The sequence below is a fragment of the Centrocercus urophasianus genome, unplaced genomic scaffold, assembly GCF_019232065.1.
Source record: "Centrocercus urophasianus isolate 14NV4802_14NV808 unplaced genomic scaffold, USGS_Curo_1.0 seq_12, whole genome shotgun sequence".
NCBI classification, from domain to species: Eukaryota; Metazoa; Chordata; class Aves; order Galliformes; family Phasianidae; genus Centrocercus; species Centrocercus urophasianus.
The window spans coordinates 3,908,604-3,928,585 of record NW_024884364.1 but is presented as its reverse complement, the minus strand read 5'-3'; the positions used below and the strand labels follow the sequence as shown (position 1 = coordinate 3,928,585).

The 19,982-nt window shown below is 38.1% G+C and overlaps 1 protein-coding gene across 2 annotated transcripts in view; it reads left to right on the top strand.

The window, feature by feature from the left end:
* The window catches only part of STXBP5L (syntaxin binding protein 5L), a 180,184-nt gene that overhangs the window by 84,697 nt on the left and 75,505 nt on the right, over positions 1-19,982 (top strand). For both annotated transcript variants that reach the window (XM_042810370.1, XM_042810372.1), the window contains exons 6-7: positions 12,139-12,202; positions 18,390-18,473. In XM_042810370.1, the coding sequence (XP_042666304.1) occupies positions 12,139-12,202; positions 18,390-18,473 (148 nt within the window). The remainder of the gene's footprint in view (positions 1-12,138; positions 12,203-18,389; positions 18,474-19,982) is intronic.

The window sequence follows — 19,982 nt, the reverse complement described above, 5'->3', positions numbered from 1 at the left end:
ATGTGTCACTTCTGCTGGTGTAGATTTTCATCAGCACAGTGTGCAGGCTGTTGTTCAGTGATGGTGAAAATGCACAGCTAATGGTGGTGACTTTGTTGAAAGTTAGCATTTGGTGAGTAAGAATTTGTTCTATGAAACAGTATTCTTGTGCTCTTTGTAGTTGTTATCATTTGCATGAAAATAAGTAGGAGACATTACTTTCAGAGCAACCTATGTATACTGATATTCATATAATTGTCTGCCATCACTGTGTTTCCAAGCATCATCCAAGCAGAATAGTGGAATATTATTGGCCCTAAGACTTCATGAAGAACTTTGTGAAAAACTTTTCTCAATTGCACAGCAAAATTATTTAGATGAGAAAGAGCTGGAGTTCTCTGGACCAAACCTCCTGCTTAAAACAGGGTTAATTTCAAAGTTAAATCTTGCTCATCTCAGGACCTGATGATCTTTGTGCAGAGTTGTTGTTGAACTGTTAGGAGAGGTAATGAACTAATGTTGGTGTCTGATAAATGACAATTCTCTGAAAGGCTAGCTCAGGTTACCTGTGCCATGTGTACGAAATGGAGGGAGACGTAGAAATCTGACTGGGATAAATCTATGTTTCATATAAGTAAAAACCTTGGCAGAAATGGAAAAGTATTTCTCAGTTGTTTCTTCTGTGAAATTCCGTAAAGAAAAACTGCTGTTGACAAACTCATGGTACTTCATGCACTTTCTGAGACACTTCTTATAGAGAGACAGCTGTAACCTTAGGTAGTGAACTGAAGTTAACCAAGCTCAGTGAACAAGGGACGTTATCTGAAAATAATACATTTCTTCAGTGAAAAATGTGAGAGAAATAAGGGCTGTGTACCAATAAATTTCAATATTGAGTTGTTGAGATAGGCTAGCTGCAGAGACTACTTCTCTAGAACCTTTTAGTGAACAAGCAGCCTCTCTTATCTTCTTTGCACTGCTTGTGCAACAGTGTATTTAAGTTTTTCAAGATTTTTCTTCCAAAAAGCTGTTAAGGATAAAGATGACCTAACATTTATGCCTTGTGACTTCAGCTGTTTGAGGATACTGTGTGTGATTACCGTAATTGTTTCTTCTTCTAAAAAGCTGGCTTGTCACTTACTGTTTGATGACAGTTGAGCACAGGTATTCATTGCTTCTATCAACCTTACAAGTTGATCCCTATAAGAAGTATGCTAGTACAAGTTGATCCCTATAAGAAGTATGCTAGTCTATGACTGTATCCTCTCCATTTGATCTCCTCATGTACTTCTTGGTGTTGGAAGAAGTTGTCATTGCCTGCAATTACACAGGTAAATAGAGGGATACTGTGTGTCCCTGGACTAATTTTCTGCACTAGAATAAGAAATTGGTGGGCAGTGTTGATGTTTGCCACAGCAATCCCCCTTAACAGCTGCTATGGCACTGCTAATATTGAAGCTACATGACTTTTCCTGGTAAACTTATTTGACCTCTGTCTGGAATATGAGATATGGCTACTACTATATCTCAATAAAGGGTTAATTTCAATCCTTCCAGTTTTCTTGCAGGAAAAGATGTAACTTAGATTACTTTTTAAAGGAAATGCTATGAATTGTAAGTGTATTTGGTGAGCTTGCACTTAGTAGACTTTCCTTTGTGATTATGATTTCCTTTATGATTTATCCATTGAGCTGTACTGTAGAAAGGGCAGTTTTGTCTTGGGGCATGGATATATTCTAATATTTTCATTTTTGTTTTAATCTTCTAAGTTTAGTATAATTTATGTACTTTTATGTGAGCGTGTAATAATTCATGTTGAAGGCCTCTCTGGAATTCTCTGGACCAAACTCCTGTTTTCAGTAAGATCAATTAAAAACTGCATTGTTCAGAGCTTTGTAGGCTCATAGGGTCTGTTGATGTTACATACTTTCAATGACAAGCGAAAATAGGAAAACACAATATAGGTATGATATCAGGAACAGCTTCAGCATTTTCATGAATAAAGTCGTACAACTTGTACAAGGTAACAGTGCTCATAACATTGTTTTTAATTCAGAGATATATTATATCATTTTAGAGTGTGGGGTTATTTGATGAAGTTAGTATTGTCCATAAAGCTTGGAAACAGTTTACCTTCTGTGCAGGTGTGTCTGTGTCAAAATTATTGGCCCAGTAAATTGATTGCTCTGATGCTGTATTCAAGTTCTCTCTTTAAGTGGAGGCTTAAATAGAATTTTGAGTGTGTCAGATTTGTGTCTGGTCTGCACAAACAAATCTGAAGAAGAGGTTTTTCTCTCTTCGTGTAACTCTTATCTATAGTTTCTAAAATTGCAGGCAAAAGCTACCAACATAACTTTGCTTCTTTTCAAAATCTCTCCTCATTTTTTTCACTGTCTCATAACTGCCTTTGATGGAATCTCCATGAATTTTCAGATCACGAATTTACCTCAGTTATCATTAGAGTTTCAAGCTTTTGCAGTGATAAACTATAAGAGATTGAACTGATTAATTAAAAAAAAATCTGAAATGCTTAAACTTTGGTGTGTTGAACTATATATTATTACATCTTAGTAAAAAAAAAAAAAAGATTACAGATAATTTTTTTTTTTGAAAAAAAAAAAAAAAAAAAAAACCAACCCAAAGAAACAACAGAACACAAAACAGATGAACAAAAAGAACGAGCTAAAATTCCAGTTCTGTTAGTGTTTCAGAATACTGAGGAGAGCCTATTTTGCTATCACTATGGCCAAGATAATCTGAATGCTTGTGTTGTCATTTCTCCCGTTTGAAAAACACCTACAGACTATATTCTAGATTTTCATCATGGACTGAATTTGTCCCTGCAATGCCATGATGATGTTGCTTGGTAAATCATACCATAAATGCTATTGTATATGTGGGGAATATAGGGAAAATAGGGAATGTAGAAAACCTATTCTAGTAATTCATGTTAGTCTGTTCTTATATCTAGCAAGGTTTCAGCCGCACAAACTGTTTTCTGACACTTACTGAGATGATTTTATTTCCAGAGAACACAACTACTTAACCTCTGATCAAAAGAAAAAAATAAACAATGCCTGCCAGTGAGGCCTATCAAATAATTGCAAGAATTTTTTTTTGTGACAGTGATTCTGTTGCAGAGAAAGAGTCAGCTGAAGAGGCTTAGTAGGTTGAAGACCTGAAGAGGGAGGACCTTCAGCTGTGTACTTTCTAGACTGTTCATAGAATATAGTAGATTTGGTCACCTTGTCCTGCATTGTTACTTTGACTTATAAAGTTAACTTTAGGTCTGAATTTTTTTTTCTTTCAAAGTTTGTTACTATTTGAGATTTTTCTTGTATGTGTGTCTATTTCTGTGCCAGAAATTACTGAAAGAACTGTAGAGTTTTGAAGAAGTCTTTTTTCTCATTAGGGTCCATTTAGAAGTACACAGTAGAGAAATATGTCAAACAGATGGTCGAAATATTGTAAGTACTATCATTTTATAGGAGAGATTATACATCCAGCTTTAAACAATATATATTCTTAGTGAGAAACTAAGGCCTTAGTAGACGAATACTGCAAAGAAAATTAATTCTTTCTGCTTGAGATGATTTTCAGTACTGAGAAATAACTGAATCTGTTCTAGAAGCTGAGAGAAGAAGTGGCCCTGATCTTGTCAAGAGCTAAGAAAGAAAGTTAGAATATGGGGAATTGTAACATTTTTGCTAGCATTTGCTCTAACAGCACTGGTTCTTGGCCATTACTGTCTCATGCGTTGTCACTATCCCTGACCACAAGGAAGCATCTTTTTGCCTAACAGTGAAGAACAACTCAAAACTTTTTCATTTGTCATTTCTGTGGCATGCAGCAGAGCTAGTACTTCACCAGAGGTGTTTGGTGCTTGTGATACTGCTTGGTCTTCTACTCTGTAGTAAGCAAACTGCCACTCTCCTTTCCTTCAGAATATTTGGAAATAGGTCTGTAAGAGAGGAGTAGTCAGTAAGCCCAGCTTGACACTCCATTTACTCCAACCATATTGACATTTATTTTCTCAGCCTGCAGGATACATTTTGGATTGTCACCTGGTGTTTTGTGGAAAGACAGAACTTCCTAAGAGCCCATTGGTTAACCTTCAAAAATGATAAATCTACATTGTAACCTCTTGCCAAGCATGCAGGTTTCAATGCTTGAACACACCATTAACTAATGAATGAATAAATTAAAGTTGTCAGAATTTACGAGATTTCGCGCATCAAAGAATTGGGAAAACTGGAACTGAGTTATGGTAGAGCCATAGCTACTTGATGTTTTCTTCCTTGGCTCTTTCCCACTGGATGTGTTGGGAGGGACACAACTGATCAGGAGGGGCAAGAACATACTGGGCAGCAAGCTGGCTGGGCTTATCACTGGAGTTTTAAACTAGATTTGATGTGAGAAGGGGATGTACCGCTTAGTGACAAAGAAAAACCAGAGAACACTGTCACTTTAGGAAGAAGCAGGGAAAAACGTCAGATTTGTCCCAGAGAGATTTGGACGGCTGCTCCAAGAATGTAACATGGCCAGTAGCGCAGCTGAAGTGCCTCTACATCAATGCATGCAGCATGGGAAATAAGCAGGAGTTGGAAACCATTATGCAATTAGAAAACTATGACCTAGTTGCTATCACATAAACATGATGAGTCAAATCACACTGTGAAGAGCTGTCCCTGAGAAACAACCATGACTGGGTTGAGAAACACTAAGTTAAAATTAGTGACCAGACCAAAAAAGGACTTGTTGGTTGAGATATACTGCAGGCCTCCTGATCAAGGGGAGGCTGTTGAGGAGGCCTTCTTGCTTTAGTTGCACAATGTGTTGTGCTCACAGGCTCTTGTCCTGATTTCAGCCAGTAAGATACCTGCTGGGAAAACACCTTAGTGGGCTGCCAACAATCCAAGGGACTTCTAGAGTCTTTTGTGGATAAATTCCTGGTCCAGGTGTTGGACATACCAACCAGACATGAAGTGTTACTAGATCTGATGCTCACCAGCGCAGAGTAGATCATTAAGGAGGTTAAGATTGGAGGCAGTCTGGGCTGTAGCAACCATTCCATGGTTGAGTTTGTGATCTTGAAGAACATGGGCATGGCAAAGAGCAGAGGCAGAACTCCAAACTTCAGAAGAGCAAGCTTCAGACTGTTTAAGGAATTATTGGATGAGATCCCCTGGGAAACTGTCTTTAGAGACAGAGGATTAGAACACAACTGACGTGTCTTTAAGGAGACCTTTCCAATAGTGCAAGAGCATAAGAAATCAAACAGAGGAGGTAGGAAACTATCATGGCTGTGCAAGGACTTGCTGGTCAAACAGAGGGGTAAGAAGGAAATGTATAGACAGTGGAAGCATGAATGGGTGGCCTGGGAAGAATACAGGGATGCTATCTGGGCGTACAGAGATGGGATCAAGAAAGCCAAGGTGCAGATGGAACTGAACCCAATGAGGGATGTGAAAAATAACAACTACAGGTTTTCTACAGGTACATTGATCAGAAGAGACAGGCCAAAGTGAGTGCACCCACAGATAAATGAGGAGAACTGGTTTCAACAGACAAGTCGAAGTCTGAGGCACTCAGCAAGTTCTTTCACTCATTCTTCACTAGCAGTCAGGTATCCCATGCCTCTCACATCCCTGAACATCTAGTTGGGGTTTGGAGGAGCAAAATCCCTCTCACCATAAGGACAGTGCAAGTCTGAGGCTGCTTCATGAAGCTGACTATTATACAAGTCTATGAGGCCAGATGACATGCATCCCAAGGACCTGAAAGAACTATCTGACATGGTTGCCAAGCCACTCTCCATCATATTTGAAAAATCATGGCTGTCAGGTGAAGTCCCTGGTGACTGTGAAAAGGGAAACATCACTCTTGTTTTCAAGAAAGGAAGAAAGGAAAACCCAAGGATCTGCGGGCTGGTGAGCCTCACATCTATGCCTGGGAAGTTCATGGAGCAGATCCTTCTGAAAGAGATGTTAAGGCATATGCAAGGTGAGGAGGTGATCCAAGGCAGCCAGTACAGCTCCACCAAGGGCAGATCATACCTGACCTATCGGGTGGCTTTCTGTGATGGAGTGGCATCAGTGGATCAGGGAAGATGAACTGATGTTATCTACCTGGACTTTTGCAAAGCCTTTGAAGAACATCCTTATCTCTAAATTGGATAGATATAGATTTGAAGGTTGGACTACTAGATATTTAAAGAATTGGTTGGATGGTCAGGTGGAAGCCGATCATGAGAGGTGTCCCTTGAGGATTCTGTCTTGGAAGTGGTGCTCTTCAACATCTCCCTTTGATGATGCAAACATTGGGATTGAGCACCCTCATCAAGATGGTTGTTGACATCAAGCTGAAAAGTGCAGTTTCTACAATAGAAGGAAGGGATGCTTTCTGGAAGGACTTGGACAAGCTTGAAAATTGGCCCATGTGAACTTAATGAGGTTCAACAAGGACTAGAGCAAGGTTTTGGATCCAGGTGATCAGAGGTATGTTTTCATATGGACTGGGAAGAGAACTCATTGAGAGCAGTCTTGGGGAAAAGGACTTGGAGGTCGTGGTGGATTAAAAACTTGACATGAGGCAGCATTGTGTGCTTGCAGCTCAAAAGTCTAAGTGTATCCTGGGCTGCAACAAAAGTGGAGAGGCCAGCAGAGTGAGGGAAATGATCGTCCTCTTCTATTCTGCCATTGTGAGGCCCCGCTGGGAGACTTGGCTTTTCATAGAACTTTATAGAGCCTCGTTTTCTCAGTCACTCTAATCTGCACTCTGCCTAGTATTTGAGGAATTCTGTGCTCAAATATTTCACTTATGCTTTATTTTCTTCTACTGCTTCCTTATTTTTGCCTTTGTCTAGGGCTTAGATCTAATTGCTTTCTACATGGTGCCTTAAAACCTGCTTGAAGAAATGCCTATAATGAAGTATCTGGCATCAACGTTGTGTGTTCCATTCACAATGACTTTATATATGGTTGGTTTCCCAGAAGCTATTCATACTTTCCATCTGTTGGATCTCTGCTTTTGTTTTTAATTTAATTCAACAGTGTTTTGATTCTCAATATGACATTTCTTAATGACAACATCCAAATTTCCAATCTTCTTGACAAACCGGCTCTAATAGCAGTGAGTGGAAACAAAATGCAGTATGTATACTATAGTTACATGAGGCAAAATGTTTTTGTGTGTACACATTTTCACATGCAATGTAATTTGCTAGATGAAAGTAGCAGTTACTGTAGCTGTAGCTCCAGTAGTGTTTCATGAGTTCTGTAAACTAACTAAATTAGCTAAATAATTGCTTTATATAATCCTGTTTGTAGTGCAGTCATTATGTCTACCCTTAGGAGAAATTGTTTATGGAGCCTAGTGACTGGCAGCCCCTTTACGTGCAACACTGCTCTAGTGCTCCAGAAAACATTGCTGTTATTTGCTTGTTTATGCTTTTCTTGAAGATACAAGAAGATGCATGTCAGGTAAGGCATTGATCTACCTTTGGCATATTTCTTGTTCATCTTAATGTGCAGCATGGACAGCTAGCTTTGCGTTCTTAGCCACAGTCCTGCACTAGGGCAGAGCAAATATCACTTCAAGAGAAGCAGGAAGGTGGAGATTTATCATATCCCTCTCTTATATCCAGCAAGATGTTAGGTTCAGAGGAATAAGGGAAAGACCATGCAGAATAGAGAAAGTTAAGTCTCATTCATTTTTCTCTACAGTTCCATCTGAAGTGGAATTTTGTATATCATATCAGCATATCATTCCTGAGACATGTCCTTCAACATGGACTGCATGTCTCTTGCAAAGCCAAACTAAAAGCTTTGTGCTGCACCTTGTGACTATTTTTTGTTGTTTAGACTGAAGAGGAATCAGTTTTGATGCACAAAATGCTTTGTGTGTTGTGGACAAAAAGCAGTATTTCTTGGAGCACTGGAAGTGCTAGTGCGGAAAGACTGCCAGGGAGCAGGCTCTGCAATCTTAGAATGCTTCAGTAACATCAGCTGTCATCACTCAAGAAATTCCATGTGTAACGTTATCTGTGATAGCAAATCTGAAATGAGTTCTAGGCTGCCCAATTGTTAAAAAAAAATTCTTACTCATTTCCTGACAGAGTTAGTACTATGACTGCCAAACTTAGTAAACACTGTTGAAAACACTGTTGAAAACACTGTTGAAAAACCTGTATGAAGTCAAAACTGACAGCTGTTGAACAATTAAGGAATTTATGGTGGGTGGACCCTTGCTGGCTGCAAGACCCTGATACAACCACTGCCTCATTTCCCTGCCTCAGCAGGATAGGGGAAGCAATTAAGGTGGAAAAGTTCCTGGGTGGAGGTAAAGACTGAGAGTTTAACTACCAGTTACTGTCGATGGGCAAAAGAGACTCAATTTGGGGAAAATAAAATTTGGTTTATTGCCATTTAAAAATAAAAGTGGATGGTGAAAGTTAAGACAAAATTTAAAGCAGCACAACGGGATGTGGAATGAGGGGTTGCAATCAGTCTATAATAATTCCTCTCTGTCTCTCTTTCCTCATACTATTTTTTCCTGCATCATCATGGGATCTTCCCATGAACTAGTCTTTCAGGAGCCAGAGTGGGCTCCCCATAGATTGTAGCTCATTCTTAAAATACCCAACTGCTTCAGTGTGGCGTCTTCCAGAGGCTACTGTCTGGAAATATGGTCCTCCTTCAGCTGCAAATGGACAACCTATTTCACCATACTCTTTTTCATGGCCTACAGGGGAATTTATGCTCCAGCCCCTGGTGTACCTCCTGCATTCCTTCATTGATGTTGGTGTCTGCAGGGCAGTTTCTCACAATTGTTGTCGTTATTCCTTACTGCCTGTGCAGCATTTCACCCTTCTTAAATACATTTTCCCAAGGCACCTCAAAGTTTGCTACTGGGCTAAGCTGTGTCCTGCATTGGGTTTTCTGGAGCTGTCTGTGTCCAGCACAAGCCAACCTCTGGCCTTTTCTCACAAAGGCCACCCCTGTAGCCTCCACACTACCAGTACCTTACATCCTACACCCTGTATTTGATGCAAATGAGCTAACAAGAACTGAATCTAAAACTGCGGGTGTAGGTGTGAAAGCAGAAGAATGCTTCACTGACCTTTTTGATGAGTAACATACCTTCTAGACTAAAATAATAAAATTGGAAGAAACTTGACCTAGTTAGTTATAATACAAAACAACTACTTCATTACAGTACTGAAGAGAAAGGTAATATAAATATTAAGGTAATGCTTATATTCAATATAGAGGAACAAGAATGCAGAAAAATAAAATTTCCTAAATTGGGTGTACAGGCTGCTGTGATTGGCAGTGACTTTACAGAGATTGTATGTGAAGCACTTACTCAGCAAAATTGACCAAATATCTAGGAGCCTCATAAATAAAACTCATTTTATTCCTAAAACAACAAAAAAGTGTTGAATCTCATTAAAAGCAGGACGAAATTTTATTATACTTTTTCAGATGCAAACATTCCAGGATCCTCCAACTACTGTGGTACAGTAGATTCAAGACAGAGAAATGAGGTAGGAAAATGTGTTGTATGAGTGACATTACTCCTTTTAGCTGAAGTCTCATATGGAAATCAAAGAGTACTTCCTTGGAAGGATAAGATAAAAATAAGACTGGTAGTGAAAAACAGTTTTGTATCATTTTCAAAGGAGCTACGATCTTGTGTGGCAATAGAAGTATAACTAACCTATCATTAGATGTAATGTGGAGCGGCTGCAGCTCTCATGTAACACTTTGCTTCTACTCAAAACTAAATGAATTTGTTCTTTAGTGAGCACTACATATCCATCTTAAAAAGAAAACAGTGCTTGGGCAAATGTATCTAAGTTGTTCTTGACTTTTACAACTAGCACATACCAACAGCAGCTTAGAAGGGATCACCCTGTGTCTTAGAAGAACAGTACACACTTTTCCTTTCTCCCTCCATTTTCCTCAGTTTTGCTAACGTTCCTGGTCAAATACCAACACTTGTATTGTCAAGCTACTCAGTCTGCATAATGGTCAGTTCAGTGGGTTGGAATAACTGGCCAAAACCAGCATGCCATGCCTGCCTGCATCGTTTTATCTGTTGCCAGCTGATGTTGCCATGACTGATGTTTGCTTGGCTCTGCTCCCTCTTCTGTAGCACTTGTCAACAGGGTTTGTTGTCTGACTAACTGGACCATTTTCAACAGTGAGGAACTGCCCGTAGAAATGCAAAAAGGGAGAGAAAAGTGGATTCACAGTATGTTGGAGTGGTTCTTATCTGTCTAAAATGGAAAAATCCTTGTTCTGTCTCTCACTCTTTCCAGTATAGCTTACTCAGATGCACAAGTTCAGCTTGAGGCTGTCCCTTTTGGGGAGCTGACTGGGATAAGAATAGCCAGATCTCCTGTTACCTGCATCTCTGCAAAAATAAATAAGTAAATAAATAAAATGGTTGCAAGCTATGATTTAAGCCAAGTGTGTACCTGCTGCTGTCACTATTAAACGCACTCTGTACGGAACGTATATACTGTAAATAGGTTTTCCCCTGCTTTCTGCTAATCTCTCTATCTTGCTGGGATATGTTGCAAATTGTTCTTTGTGGAAGCCTTACTAACCTAGACCTTGTGCAGCAAAGTATAACGCTACAGCTGAGGAAACATGATCTGCAAAAGCTGGAGATGATGGTGTGGGATCGCCTCATGAAGAAGGTTCACCATGTGAACATGCTGCCAGATTGCCACTAGACTTGCCTGTTCAACTAGCAGTAATGTTAAAATACTTGTAGGGAAGTAAGGTATAGCCTTTCTTGGAAGTCTGTCTGGTGTTTAGATGATTGCTTTGGGAAGGAGGGTACAGATTACTCTGCAGTGTTCTAATGTTCAAGATGCCTGGAAATTTTTGTATACTACTCTCAATTTGGATTGGGAATTGTTCCTGGTAGAATAAAGTGGTTGATATCCAGTTTTGCTACAGTTCAGTATTTGAATACTCTTATGCAATTCCTTTGAGTAGTTTGGCTGGAAAAGCTTGTTTTGATTTTTCTTTAATTTTCTTGCAGAATTTTTTTCAGTTTATTGGCTAAGTCATTTTACATGTGGCTTCCAGATAAACTTTATGGGCCTGGCCAATCTCTGACTTATTTCTTTTTCTGTTGGTGTTTGATAAATTCAGATCAGTCATGTAAGTAGGGAGAGCAAGTCTAGATCCTGAGCTGAAATGCAGGGGATGTGTGCTGTGACCCAGAACATAAGTAAAGGAAAAGTCCTGTTCACCATGTCAAATAGTCTGAAGCTTTGTGAACTTAGTGCTGGTCTTCCTTGTATGACTGCCAGGGTGTAAAGGTCTGGTCAGAAAAGATGGCAGTCCAAAAATCTTCATCCATTCCTTTGGTTTCCTACTTGCATTTGCTGTCAGGTGCTGGATGGCAGCAATCCCTGTACTAAACTGCATAGTAAGTTGATGGTACCTGTTGCAAAAATAGAGGGAACAGCAAGAACAGAAAGTAATCTATACAGAAACTTGTAAAGACTCAAAGGATGAGTTTTATGGCTGAGGAGCTATATTGAGTATGCATTGTGGATGTAACTGTAGGAGTTGGTCTGAAGACATAAGGCTTTATTGAACAAAGGCAAGATACTTAATTTCCAGAGTCCCTCTAATTCTAAGAAGCTAGCTGATGGAGCAACGTGTTTGAGATTACTGAATCTCTGTCATTAATAACATCAGAGCTTAGTGAGGCTTGATATTAGTTACTGAAATGAATCTAGTGAAGATTACACATCCTTGGCAGATTAACCTTGAAATCAGTCGAGAGCAGGGCAAACAGAAAGTGAGGGAGTGAACAAAAGCAAAGGCAAAAAAGCTTTAGAAATTAGGGGGAAAAAATCTATAATGGGGTGAAAAGTAAGTTGTTCCTTTTTTAAAAAAAGAAGAAAGTATTCATCAATGAGGGGCTTTACCTGTAACAGAGCAAGAAAGAACAGAGTTGAACATGAACGTGTATAGATTGTTTTCAGATAACTATCTTCCCCTTTGGACTTTTTATAAAGACTTTTAAGTTGTTGGAGATGCATATTAACACACCTAGCAATTAAGGTAAGCATCCAGCTCTTTGTACGAAGAGAAGTTTCACAGATTTGAATTGATTTTTGTCTTGCAGATCCACTAAGACTCACCCTGGGCCAGTTGTACATTTAAGTGATAGCCCAAGAGATGAAGGGAAAGTGAGTACAATTAATGATATAACATACTGCAACATTTTATAGCCTGCATTGACCTTAATAACACTTTCTCTGATATGATAATCTGCTTTCATTCATTATATGTATGTTTAGGGTCACTGTTACTGTTTTACAGCTTTTATGAAAAAAAATCTCTTTGAATAAGTTTATGAGTAAGAAATTATAATACACAGACAACATCTCTTGAAATCTACAGCCGGTCAAAATTGTCAAAATTGTTCCTGATTAAATAAATGTGATTTTTGTGTAATTAAGAATTGACTAGAGACTGCCAGGACTTTGGTACTTGCAGAACGCATGCGATGATGAGGACGTTATACCAAGCTTTCATAAGGTTATATATCGTTTTTTACACAAGAATAATAATGATAGCAACCAACATTTGGAACTCGCTGTTGTTCTTTAGCAGAGTTGAGAGTAGCAAAGAGCTGTGAATAAGTGAAAGCAAAACATGTAATCGAAGTGTGATTCATATCATGAGAAGGCAAAATCTGAGTTGGCTTTGTTTCTGTGGTAGCTTTTTGAAAATGAAATTTGGTTGCCAGAAATGTTTTATTTAGATGCTGCTGCTAAATTTTTTAGCATTTTGCCCATGTGGAGCGGCACTTAGCTATTTTGTCTTTTTTGATCACTTTTGAGAATTACATTTCAGTAAGCATTTATAAAGGACTCCGATTTACAAACGGTGTATCTATTTGACGCTGTGTCTCGTGTAACTGCTGATGATTATTGGAAATTAGAAGCATTCAGAGTTTGTGTTTCTGATATACGGTGCATTATGCTGAAATTAATATAGCTACCCAGGATGACACTGGAGACTACATCTGAATTTCATTTGTATTGTCAATCCTTGGAGTTATCCATCTTGCAGAGTGAACTATATGCAGACAGTGCACTTGCTGTCTAGTCCTCCAACAGCCTGGATCTTTAAGCTTTTCTGAAAGAATCTCAGTAGTTGAAGCGATTTAGAATAGAGCCAATGAAAGTAATTAAATGCTATGGAACACAGTGTCTTAGCCTGAAACCAGGAGTCATCAAAAAATGCTACTTAACTATTGATGCTGAAATACCTGATAAAAAGCAAGTTTTATTGTTCCAGTACAAGTCTTGTTTGTTGCATTCCAAAGAAGCTGTTACTGACCCACCTAAAGCACAATGTGTAGTGAGAAAAATGCCAAAAGAAAAGAAATTCTCCGTGAGTGTGTATCTCTTGAAGGAAGTCATGTACCATGTTACAACAAAAACCTAAAATATTTTTGCTTCAGCTGAAAGGAAGATGAAAAGACTTCATCTCCAACTTCTCAACTACTGAGACTCCAACTTCTCAGTAAAGGAAGTTGGAGAAGAGTCTACTTGGAAAGTACTACAGTTGCTTATTGGTTGGAGAATGCATTTGAGAGGTCTGGGCTCTGATGAGGTATTGGCATATGAGCAGGGCTCTGGTAAAAGCAAAATCAGGTGGATTCTTTTTGAAAACAAACGTTGGAAGTGTATTGGGAGAGAACGAAAGATGTACTGAAACCATCCCTGTGCTGCTGTTTGTATCACTGATAAATTGAAAATGGTGTAAAGAGCCAATTGATCCTAACGAAATACTTGCAGATTTGCAGAATGTGGAATCAGCAGTTTAATATTTAATGGAAGATATCAGTAAAAGGTTCACAGAAACAAAGGAGGAGGTCAAACGCTGAATCAAAAGACATGGTTCCAGTGAAAAGGTACAATAGTAAAGAGGGGGAAAAAAATATATATTTGAGTTGAAAGAATGAAAACAAAAAAAAAACAAACAACCTTTCTTCAGAGAGGAAAAAATGGAAGGAAAAATATAAACCCAGTGTTTGGGTATTTTTGTGCTCAGCATTGTTATAAAAAACCTAGAAGAGGGTAAACTGTGATGTAATCAGGTTTGCTGGACTTTAGGAGAATGAGAAACTCAGCAGTAAAATGGCAGCTTAAATAATGACTTTTGTAAGTGTTTGGTATAGACAATGTGAAGTGATGCACGTGAAGGATAAGAATATTTCTAACTTCATATATAAGATGGAGGGTTTCGGATGATCATTACTGCTTACCATCAAGATTACAGAATGGAGACTGATTTCTCAATGAAAATATCAGCTCAGTGCTCAGTAGTGATCAAAAAATAAAATAACAGGCACCATTTAGAGCAGAATAGAGAAAACAGGCCTATTGCATAAATGCATGGTTGACTTGCCTGCTCTGTACTGAGTAAAAAACTCTTGCTCTTCTGTCTCAAAAGTGATGTAATCAGGCTCAAAGAGATTCAGAGAAGGGGCAACGTTTTCTACCTGATACACAGTTATGTCAGACAGGAAAATTATGGAATAGATCTGATTGTGATCCTGAGTTTGAAAATAATAATTGTTATGAAGAGGAAGACAGTCCATAGTCTCTTTCAATACAAAAGCTAGAAGAATATTTTGGGTAACAATTCAGTTATAATCATTGCTGGTAAGACAGATATTCTTAAACTCTGTAAGGATATTGCACTCTGCCAGGATCCAGTAGTGTATACTTCTCTGTGATATCATAAAGTTGATTACTGTTAGAATGCTTAAAGTTCAATAGTTGATATCAATGACTGATGACCAGTATTTCTGTGCCAAAAGATTGAATGTAATTAATTCCAGAAGACTTTGACCTTCCAAACGAACTATCAAGGCAGGGTTTGAAGACGGTCTCTGTTACGATTCTAGCAAGTGGTAGTTGGAAGGCAGACAACAAAGAGAATCTGGGCTTTTAGCCTGCCATTTAAGAACAATTTGGGGACCAAGTGATTAAGTTCATGAAATGTAATTACCTGCCATGTCAGTGAGTTAGTGTACATTAGGAACAGACTGAAGTACACAGATATTTGTAAGTGGCAGATCTGTAGCAAACAGTATTTTTCTTGCTGACACAGAAGAAGACATTAACTGCAGTGATCTGTAGTTTCCCAGCAACTGGAGAAAGCTTAATAGGAAAAGGTTTAATGATATCAACCATCAGGTTGTGGACTAAACTTCCTATCTCTGAGTCTGTGTTCTGAGATCTAATAACACCTAAATGTAGAGTGCGCTTGGCAGGCTTTTTTTTTCTCCCCACAGAAATTTTGTGCTACCAGGACAAAGAGGGGGCTGCCTGGCAGGTACCAGAATGGAAGTTGTTGATTGCAAAGGAGAAATCTCCCTTAAATACTGACATCAAAATCATTTCAGGGATAAGGATTTGTGTGGTCAGAATGTGGAGCAACTCTGCTAGACATGGAAGATAGTGCCAGGACTTCTCCATCATTGAAATTCTGTGCAACCTACTGTATGATTCTTAATTGTTAAGCATGAGAAATTAAACAAGGGTTCAGAAACACAAGATGAAAAGATAGCTTTTTGGTTTCTTCCTATACTCCTTTTATATGTATCAATACGTTTATGGTTTTCTGTTTATGTTTTCTCCTACAGCTGTATTTACAGATTATGGATTTTTTTTACAGGGTTGACTAGCATAGAGCTCATCTTACAGATCTCTGAAGTGCCTACAATAAGCAAGAGGAGTGAGAAGGCTTGGGTTTTCTGTACTTCAGACAGATTACATTCAGATCAACTGATTCAGACAGTTTAGAGTATCATAAATACACAGAGAATGAGACTAATCATATTCACCCTGTTGGAATTCTGACTTTATTGTCACACCACACTATTATTAGTCAAGCAGCAGAGCTACCATCTGAGAATAGAAGATAGATAGAGATTGCAGCTATGCAGCAGTTCTGTGCATCTTTCAGCTTCCCATGAAGCTCAATGCTTTCTATCTTGCAGTTCTTTAGTGCTGTTGTGCATCGACATTTTAGTGATAGATCACATGGGAAGCTGCATCTGATAGGTGATATTTTACCTTTTAGTAATTACCTGGAGCACAATGTCTTTGCAAAAGAGAGTGATAAAAATCAAGAAGCAAGCCTGCTTCACTGGGGAGGAATGCTTATTATGAAACAAGGTCACATACTAAATGCTTTTCTATTCCTTTCCTGTTTATAATTGTATAAATCTGAGAAAGAATACTGGTAGACCCAAACCAAACTCAACTGGTTTGGTACCCAGCTGTAATGCAGTAGTGAAGATAGTAAGAAAAGCACTCAGAATCTGCATGATATATACAAAAAATACAAAAAGGAAAAAAGACAGATAATCTTATGTACCTAAAATGCTGGAAACCCCAAATAGGACAACATTAAATGGACACAGCACTGACATCATCTGTGAAGAGGTTCATCGGCATTTCCATCTCTTTAGAGCTCTTAAAAGATTTGCTTACTCAAAAAGTTTATTCTTTCTACTGTCAAGCAAAAGGTTGCTCATAGAAGATACTGCTTTACATTTAGATTAAGACAAGGGCGCGTGGGTACTGTGTTTACTCTTACCAAGAGGGAGCTGCCTACAGGCTTCTCCTTTACCATTACCCCGCTAAGTTTGTCTTGTAGTCAAGGAATATGTGCAGCAGAGCGTATCTCAGTACAGGCCTGTGCATAGTTAGGCTGTTCTGCGAATCACTAAGTCCTGAATATACAATTGTCTCTGTTTAGAACCACTACACTGGCAGTGAAAGAATTTGCAGTAAGGCCCTTTGTTCATTTTCCTGTTGGCAGTCCTCTGTGTCAGATTACCATATGGCAGCCTGACACCAGTACTATCCAGTTTGCTATATGATTTCTGAACACTGATGTCTTTTCTCGTTTACTCTGCTACAGAATCCCAGATGGACCTGTCCAGGGCAAAAATAATAAATATTCTGAGATTTCTCCAAGACAATTAGTGTTTTGTTAGGGAACAAAATTCCTAAATAATCAGGTATTTTTCCTATTCAGGTATTATATGTATTTAACTGTAAGTCATTCCGAGAACACGAAATGGATCTCCATGCAAAAAATATTCTGACAACACAGAGAATTATATCCAGTAGAATTTAGAGTATTCCCAGACTCTGTATACTGCGGTATTGATGTATTAAAGGTGCTTAATTTGGAAAAAAAGAGTTTTATTTTGCAGTCCAGCAGTTCAACTTTTATGACTTACACAAGCTATAGTCAGTAACAGCAGCGACTTTAGTGAAGTTTCACAGACTAAGAGATAGTCTTGTCATCTTGTCATTCTTTCCCTCAAATTCTTGATACGAAAAATTCTTGAATTTTTGTTTGCCTTCTGCGATCATCCATGTATTTTAGGACAAAAAACAATTGCAGATATCACTGCCCCATGTACATGAATAGTCCATAATCAAAATGTGTGTCTTCCAGTATGCTCATTCTCATTCTTCAGAACTGATTCTTAGGAAGACAAGCTCCATGGGAAACAGTTTGCAGGACTTCTAAGCACGCCAGGCTTCACGCATTATATAAGATTTAGAATGAACTAAATTCAAATTAAAAGTACTCAGTACAGCAGCTGATATAAAATTTAGTTATTTTTAGTAGAAACAAGGAGAAAGCATTGTGTTCATTCTTACTTCTTTTCTAAGCGTTGCTTTTCTTCTCTATCATATTCCCTATTATATTTTGCTTAATCTGACTGGTATTTCTCAGGTATGCATGATTGTATGATGTTCTAATTTTATAAGTAAAAAATTGCAAACAGGTTAACTTGCTTTCAATTTCTAGAGAAGTAAGCAATTTATTTTCTGCAACAGGATTTCTTCAAAATGTTTAAAAGAAATAGAAAGCACAAATTAAAGGAATATATCTAGATGAGAGAGAGTTTAATCTGGCTACTCTTTGGTTTGATGTAATTTAAGAAAACTCTCAGGTGTCAAATTGTTGTCCCTCCAACAATTGTTGTCTAGGGAAGGAAGAGAGCCACTGAGAGAAACATGCCATATTAGTATTTTCTCAACAGACAAAAAATTGTGAAGACAGTCCGCATGTATAACCTTGCATAAAAATGATCTATGAAGCACATTGTATCAGGACTGGAATTGTATGTCATCAGAAGTAAATTATAGTAAAAGATAATTTGAATGCAGGGTATTGTGTATATTATAATCTATAGTCTTGTGCATCAGTTTGGCATTTTTTATATTGTTTACTTTTTTGAAATATGCCTTAAAACCGTGAAGTTCTTTAATAACTATTTGTATATTTGAGTATGAAACTGTAATTGGGTCTGTTTCCCTCCTCCAGCTATTGATAGGCTATGAAAATGGGACTGTAGTATTCTGGGACTTACGATCTAAAAGAGCTGATTTGAGAGCTTATTATGATGAGGTAAGCAATTTCCATTAATTCATAAATACTGTTATTCAGCAGTTATATTTCTTACCAAGCAGATGGAATTTTGTCTTAAAACACTGTGTGTTCTCGAAATACTGTTTGTGCTCTGTTTTTGGGCAACTTGCTGGCAATACAAATCAAAACTTGAGTTCTCTGGCTGTACTACATTAGTCTCTTTTGAGTGTAATACAACACGGAGTCACTTTCCCTTAATTCTAACAGATTCATTTGCTTCTTCATTCCCTAATTGAACAGAATGTAGTAATGGGCTGACCTGCAATATAGCTACATAAGAAATGTTATTACTGATACGGAATATTACTAGAACATCAACTAGAATGAAAGTCAAATTACTTTGTAGGGCTTTCTGTATTATCCAGTAGTCAAAATCTACACAAAAAAATTTCAGAATTGTATTCTCACTTTAATCAGAATATCAACTCTTGCTGTTTGAAAGCGTATTATATCAAACATGGGTACAGTTATTGTAATAATAAAAAGTGTTTAAAAATATATATATATTCCTATTTTTGATTGTTTCTCTTACTGCCTTATTAGATGGAAGGTGTGTACACATTCATGAAAACTGCATTAAAACTGAACTTGAGTTAAAATTCTGATCCTGCACACAGCAAATGTTCTACTGACAGGGTAATTATGAGTTTAAACAGGACAGCATTTAAGCCTCAAGATATATCCCAATATAACTGACAGTCTATCTGTGTATACACTTGGGATAATACAGCGTTCTATTCCTTGAGACTGGATAAACCTTTTCACAGGTCTCCTCATAAGGTAGGGTGCGTGTTCGTACACTGTCCTCTCTTGTGCTCAGGAAGAGAGAAAATAAAATAGGGCCGTTACAGTCCTGCTTCCTTTCTTTTTAATAGCTTGCTAAGTCAGAGTTATTGAGTGCTGAAAATTTCTTACAGTTTAATTGTTCCACTTTTTTCAGAACTGTTCTCAGGAATTATTTTTTTCTCATTTTGTAAGTCATGTGCTTCCCTCCTCAGTGGTTACTTGCTGTGTCATTGTTCCACTCTGTGCAACTTTCAATGGCTTTCCGTTGTCTGCTGGTATATTTGAAAGATTCTTTTACCATCTTTACAGGGATGTGCGAACTTGCAACTTGTGCTTTGTTCCAGACTTGCTCCAGATTGAAAATATTCCAGATCTGCTACGATTCCTGTAGGAAATCCCTAGAAAAGGTTTATGTTACAATACTGATTTATAAAGGTTTTATAAGTCATAAATTATTAGTTCAGCATGTGCCAGCTAGTATTTGGCACCATAACGTAGGATTGCAAACATAAGATTTATCATAGATATTTGTCAGAGCTGATCGTTTGGACATGTTCCAGGAAATTCAGGAGGATCACCCCTTTCCTATCCCAAAAGACAGTGCATGTCACTTTACTTACTGGGGGCTGCGTCTTGAGCTTTATCTTCAGCGAGGAATTCTCATGTCGTCACTCCATGGAGTGCCATTTTGACTCCACCTCA